This window comes from Formica exsecta, unplaced genomic scaffold (genome assembly GCF_003651465.1).
Source record: "Formica exsecta isolate Colony F162 unplaced genomic scaffold, ASM365146v1 scaffold370, whole genome shotgun sequence".
In the NCBI taxonomy this organism is placed as follows: Eukaryota; Metazoa; Arthropoda; class Insecta; order Hymenoptera; family Formicidae; genus Formica; species Formica exsecta.
The window spans coordinates 23,477-30,418 of NW_021850942.1; the positions used below are offsets into that span (position 1 = coordinate 23,477).

General features: G+C 42.4%; 2 protein-coding genes across 3 annotated transcripts in view; one reads left to right on the forward strand and one right to left on the reverse strand.

Annotated features, from left to right (window-relative positions):
* Positions 1 to 880: 880 nt before the first annotated feature.
* Positions 881 to 2,748, reverse strand: LOC115239323 (elongator complex protein 4). Its single transcript, XM_029813796.1, has 6 exons — positions 2,620 to 2,748; positions 2,290 to 2,448; positions 2,161 to 2,196; positions 1,442 to 2,064; positions 1,166 to 1,378; positions 881 to 1,081 (listed from the first exon to the last, which is right to left on the reverse strand). Exons 2-6 carry the CDS (start codon positions 2,429 to 2,431, stop codon positions 968 to 970), a joined length of 1,128 nt encoding a protein of 375 aa, XP_029669656.1. The 5' UTR covers positions 2,432 to 2,448; positions 2,620 to 2,748; the 3' UTR covers positions 881 to 967.
* Positions 2,749 to 2,910: 162 nt separating this feature from the next.
* The window catches only part of LOC115239321 (neurogenic protein mastermind), a 159,204-nt gene continuing 155,172 nt past the window's right edge, over positions 2,911 to 6,942 (forward strand). For both annotated transcript variants that reach the window (XM_029813790.1, XM_029813791.1), the window contains exon 1: positions 2,911 to 5,797. In XM_029813790.1, the coding sequence (XP_029669650.1) occupies positions 5,318 to 5,797 (480 nt within the window). In that variant the 5' untranslated portion in view covers positions 2,911 to 5,317. The remainder of the gene's footprint in view (positions 5,798 to 6,942) is intronic.

Genomic DNA, 6,942 nt, shown 5'->3' on the forward strand with positions numbered 1-6,942 from the left:
ATTCCTGTCCCCGTGTATATAAGATAGAGTATATATGAATGATTTAAAGGAAGTAAATTAGTAATAGAACGTTTATAGAACTTACTGTTATTTTTCTTATCTTCTTATTCTCGTGGTTTAATTTCCAAAGGCACGTTAATCAGATGAGCATCGATTAAATGTTTCATTGAATTGTAAAGATTGTTTCTTCCGTAAATATAATTGCAAGACTTGCATGTCATTTGTCCGTTTATTATTATGAAATGTTTTGACATCCAATTACGGAGAGCTACCGTTGTATGTTCGGTAACATCATGCATTTCGAATAAGTGTTTTTTCATAGGAGCCATAATAGTTTTTGATAGAGGAAAACTGCTATCACAAAGTTTACATTTAATATTATCATTTTGTATTATACAAAATTGCTGTTCCCAATTAGCTTCTCTTCCGGCATCACTTTGATAAACTTTATTATGTTGAACCATTATGTGGATTCTAAAATTTTTTGTACTATAAGCTTGATAAATTTTATTACAAATGCAGCATTTTGCTTCATAATCGATGCCTTCTAATTTGAAATATTCCCATCCCCAGTCACAGGTTCTCTTTGACATGAAGTTCATTTTGTATCACAGATCGTGTGTTACTAAATATAAGAAAAAAACTATTTCGACAAATATACATAAAAGATAAAAGAGAAAGGTCATGGAAAAACATATGGTTGTTTATGTGAATGTAAATATTGATACATATACAACCTATATATAATAAATAATCATTCTGGAGATTATGTATCGAATATTCAAAATAATGATATTAGTAAGAGATGGAAGTTGTAATAACATAAATAATTGTGTATATTTTTATAGAAAATATATTAGATGAGAGAATAGAATCAAAATTGTAAAATATAAATCTTTATTCCGATTAAACTAGATATAAATATATATGTTAATTTATCAAATTCAATTTTTTATAAAGTTTAAACTTAGAATTCTAATACATTTTTATGAGATCCACTCATACATCCAGTAGAGGATACTATTGCCTCATCTTGCTCCCGTTGTGCTGTGTCCTCAAATTCAGGTGGCAAATGTAGAACCTAAAGACAAAATAAATAGTATAAAAATTCATATCAATACCAATATAAAAAACTTAATCAAATAAAATCATTAACTTGACTAACTTCTATGACAAATTTTTTACGACGTAATTTAAACGCTAAATCTCTAAATTCTGCACAGCGAGGTGCCAATGTATTTAATGCAGACAATTTTTCAATATGCAAAAGACCATGATAATCTTTGAACAATGGATTGGTCTCTTTGGCAGATCCTGCAAATGACTCTAATCTGACTGCTATGTCCGACATGTGTTCAATTCTCTCAATGACAGCATCCTAGAAAAAAAATATATATTATAAAATTGATCACTATAATAGAAATTAGTTTTCAAAACTTACAGTGTTGTCGAAATTATTAATTGGAACTGTTATTACACCGACTGCGTACGAATTCCTCAAAAGTGCTCTGAAGCAATACAAGAATTTTAACAAATCTCGATTTGAAGATTTCTCTGTATCAGAAAGCCATAATCTGGATCCCAGAGAATGTATAATAATTCTTAAAATTTTTTTCTTGTCTGTTGTTTCAGAGATAAAATATTGCCCATTATGTAAAGTTTCTTGAATGGTATATAACAAGTCAGTGTATGCAGTGTTTTCAAATAGATTATTTTGCCACTGTAGATTATTTTCATACCATTGTTTTATATCTGCTTGTTCTAAAAGATCTTGTTGCATTGGTTTCGTAAGATCGTAGTAATGACCAAAGATTTGATTTGCCATAGGAGACGAGTCTATTACTTTCATGTTTTGATATCGCCAAGCAATTTTCATTTGTTCATCTGCATTATCTACAGTTTTTGTATACAGATCTGAATCGTTTATAACTGCGGGCAATTCTGATACAAATTGGGAAGGTTGGACATCTTGTGAGGCAATTAATATAGGCTGAGATGTGACCACTCCCTCTGCCATACAGTATTTTAATGCAGTTTTAGCATAGATACCATACTTGTCTTCTTCTGTAATTTTAGTCACATATATAGCTTATATACAAAATATTTACAAAGTTTACATATAGATTATATTAATAACAATAAACTTATTTGAATATGTACCAATTAAAAGTATTGAACCAATGGGTAAACCTCCACCTGAAAAAGATAATTAAAATTATAGAAATACGATTATTTTGTAAAAAAACAAAAAACAAAAAACAAAAAACAAAATAGCACATGTACACAAACCTATTATATTATCTAATGAAAGTATCCCTGTTGAAATAAGCAACTGCGCATTTCTTATAGACGGCTTTGTGCCTGGTATCACCGGAAATTTAGTTTTAATTTTTGTCGTTTCGGTAATCATTTCTTTTGTGCCTGAAGCCATTTGTATATAAATATTATCTGAAAAGTAATTAAACATTTATATATACAGTTTAATCTAAAAAAATGCTCATTATATTATATTTTATCCAGAAATATCACAATAATTACATTTTTTATATTAGAACTTTATATCTTTACTATAAACATATATGAATATGTATAATAAATATAAGAAAAATGATCATTTACCTGTCAATATGTATACAGATTATTTTAGGTTAGGTTAGGTTAGGTTATGTTAGGTTAGGTTCACGTGTTATACATATTTTTGCGACCATTATCCTATAATCGATCGTTATTCAACGTAGTTTTGATATCAGTCAAGTGATGACACCACTTTGAATGAAGACGATCGGCAGTCGACGTTTCTAGCGGTTTTCCGCGTCGCCGCCAGAGTGCGATCGCGTCGCGGCGGCAGTAATTATGGTTCGCCGTTTGAACGATACATGTACTCGTTCTATCCCTACGCGCAGTTCCGTTAATGGCATCGTACGTTCGATAGAAGCAAGAGCGCACGGTCTTTCGTTTCGTTGCCGGATGCGATCGCGCGCGAGCATCCATGTGACAAGGACAGGGATAGAAAGAGACAAAGAGAGAATCATCGAAGCACGCCGAGTCAGCTGCGTCGAGAGGCGCGCGCGCGCGCGCTTGCGTGCGTGTGTGCGCGACACGAGTGAAGTTAGGTTATGCAATTGTTTGGTACGATCGCTCGCGCGCGGCCGCGTTTGATGCCAACGCTCGATGCTATGTGATTTATCCGCGACGGTTCGAATCGTGTGCGTGTGTGTGCCAGTGAACGAACATCCGCGCAACGTGCGCGATCAGAATGCGCGACGGCGTACGTTGGACTGTACGACGATCGTGTTGCGTGAAAAACGAATTTCGCGCGTGTCAACCGGCGCATCGGCTAGACGACGCTCGGTAGTGCGGAAACGACTCTGATAAATTCCGGAATGTTTCTCGCGAACAAGCGCGTTCACGGTAGTATTAGCTTCGAAATAACGAGATTCGGATCATCGATCGCGGAGTGCTCGATCTCGGAGTAACAAGGGACAAAAGAAAGAGAGAGAGAGAGAGAGAGAAAGCGACATGGAGAGGAAACACGCGAGAAGAGAACGGGACAGCGCGATGAGAAAAAAGATAGATTCCGGAGAAAGGTGAAGAGACGGACTCGTCGTAGTTCCTCGCGCGCGCGGCGAACTTGAAGCTGCATCTCGTGCGAGTGCGCGCAGGAGGAACTCGGCCGAACGTTGGAACCCGCTCTATTTCCCTCTCTTTCTTCGCTACCGTCTTCCACGATCATTCGTTCCTTCTCGCTCCCGACCTCTCTCCTTCTTCGCGCGCGCGCACGCCCTCTCCCCTCTCCTCTCCCAACCAGCCGTTCGCCGCCGTATGTTTCCTTCTCATTTTGTCCGATAGAGGGCGTCTCTCTTCCGCGGTGCCGTTTCACGACCTCTCGCTCCCACCCGCTCTCTTTTCTTCTCTTTCTCCGGACAAGCGGCAGCACGCTGCCCTCGCTCAACTACCTGTTGTGACGTCCAGCGCTCTCGACGCAACCGAACAAATCCGTCAGAGTAAATATCTAGCGTCGCGTCGGTGTTTACTCAGTGTGTTTCCTTCATCTAACGACGATCATTGGACGCGTCGATAACATCGAGAACGTCGAGAAGATTTTCGTGCGTCGAAAAGCGCAGAGCAACGCGACTGAATTCACGGTGAACCCTGATTGTGCGAAGCCGCGAAAGGCTCGTGTGTGTCGCGGTGGTCCCCATCCCTCCCTCTTTCTTACGCCAGCATCTCCGTGACGAGAGCAATACACGCGAGGGGAAGCGAGAAACGGAGAACGAGTGAACGAGAGAGGGACAACACGCGCGTCCGTGAGATGAAGTGAGAGAGAGCGAACGGGAGAAAGGACTCGAGCGGGCTCTTATCGAGAAGTTAGTCGCGCGCGGCGAACCTTCCGTCCCACCGTCGTCAAATCTTCTGTTGCGCGCGTTGTCGAGAGTGACAGTTTGTGAACCCGATATTTCGAGCGGACTCTGGCGCAACGTCGGACTCCAAGTGACGTGTATTACACGTGCGTATATGTAATATATATATATCATAAACATTTCGCGTGAAAATATAAATACGGCAAAATTCGAGCGCGCACATCCGAATTGAATATAGCGCTTCTCTACGTTAACGCGACGCTACGAATACAGCCGTGAATGTAGCCGCGCGAATGTAACTGCTTGATCGAGGAGCGCGGAACGCGATAATCGTATTCGGAGTTTCGAAATAATACCGGAGGAAGGAGAGCACACTGAAGCACAACAGAGTTCGGTGAGCGGGCCGTGCGACGACGCGCGCACTATCGCGCGCGCGGTCACGTGGATCACGAACAAAAGGCGGAACGCGCCGCGTTCATTGACGAGTCGCGTCGACGCCGCGCGCCGGTGGCATCATCGCGTCACGATACGCGTATCGCGCGGGAGAGTTCGCGAGTGTGTACGTGTGTGCGGTAGCTCTGAAATCTCTCCGTCGTAACCGTTACATTCGTCACGCCGATGTAAGGGTATCTCTTTCTCATCGTAATATTTACTTTGGCAGCAAGTGCGTCGTTCTTTCAAAAGGAGTCTCGGCGAAGAGCATCGATCTTGACCGCGGTCAAGTCCGGGTTGCGCCCCGTGTGCGCGGTTAATACGCGGGCCAGATGCTTCCCTGCCGGAAGTCAGGCACGATCGTCGACACGCCAGCGGATTGGAGAATGCTAGGCACGCAGACAGCGGTGCAGCCGGTGGTAGAGGACGACGAGGTCGCGCGGCCGGCATCGCGCGTTATCAACGACCACCTCGGTGGCTTTAATTGAGAACTGGCTTATCCTGCGGTAGATTTAGGGGGCTGTATGGAGGCCGGGGGGCTCCTGTCCCGTCAGCCCCCGCAAGGCCCCCCCGGCACCATCTCCGTGTGCGCGGGCCAGGGCCCGAACGGGCACACCGGTAACGTACCCGGCGCCGGCAACGTCCTCAGCCAATCTGCGATCCACGAGTTGAACGCCGGTCAGTTAGGCTTAAGCAGCCAACAGCAGTTGCATCTTCAGCAACAGCAGCAGCAACAAATGGGCCAAGCACCCGGTATGGGTGAGGTGCTCACCCCGAAGAGGCAGGCGGTCGTGGACCGTTTGCGACGCAGAATCGAGAGTTATCGCCGCAGACAGACCGACTGCATCCCCAGGTTCGATCAGAGCTTCAACGGATTGTGCGAGCAGAATACATATGACACCCAGGTGCTGAAGCAACGTTTCCTAGAGAGCAAGGCAAAGCGGCAGGCTAAGAAGACGGACAAGAAGCAGAACGACTCGGTCGGACTCTCCAACGTTCACATGGTAAGTTCTTCGTCTCTTTTATTCTTATATTGTCTTCTTCTTCCTTTTCTTCTGCCCGTCTTTATCGTGTCGGGCAAGCGTAGGTGTGTCTACGCCGCTGTGGGAATTCGAACTTGTTACAAAGTCGGCGGCGTCTCTCCTTCCTTTCCTTCCTTCCTTCCTTCCTTTCTTCCTTCCCCATCGAACTTCCTCACCTTGGAGGTGGAAGCGCGCTCTTCACGTCACGCGGTAGAGGAACGTATCCGATGTATTCAATATACCGTTTATATGCTCGGAAAATTCAAATATATCCTCACAAACGGTCTCGCTGGAGTTAAACATTTCTAACAATATTTGAATAATCAAATCATTTTTTTTTCCTTCTCGCAAAAAATCTCAGACTACCTCCGACTTTACGGAAACGATTGTATTATTCCCGTCAACCGCGTTGTTAATCGAATTTACGAATATTATTCGAGATATATGCGGGTATCCCAGTATTGACCGAATTAATCCAAAGCATCGAATCGCGTCGGTTATTGTATGCGAACCCTTTCTTCCTTCCCCATCGAACTTCCTCACCTTGGAGGTGGAAGCGCGCTCTTCACGTCACGCGGTAGAGGAACGTATCCGATGTATTCAATATACCGTTTATATGCTCGGAAAATTCAAATATATCCTCACAAACGGTCTCGCTGGAGTTAAACATTTCTAACAATATTTGAATAATCAAATCATTTTTTTTTCCTTCTCGCAAAAAATCTCAGACTACCTCCGACTTTACGGAAACGATTGTATTATTCCCGTCAACCGCGTTGTTAATCGAATTTACGAATATTATTCGAGATATATGCGGGTATCCCAGTATTGACCGAATTAATCCAAAGCATCGAATCGCGTCGGTTATTGTATGCGAACAGTATGCTTATCAGCTCGAACGATGACAATTGAAGATAAGCAGCTGTGTGACGTTTTCTCCAACAGCGTTTCGTTTTTCAATGCCACGATATCACTCGAGAAATCTATTTCTAAAAGTTTTGAACCATAAGAAAAAGTAATCATGTGGTATTCGAACAAAGTAATATATATATAAAACATATGTAAATATTTTAGAGATACATTTTTCTTTTATATTTTAAAACTATTTTATACAAGATTTATAAAAA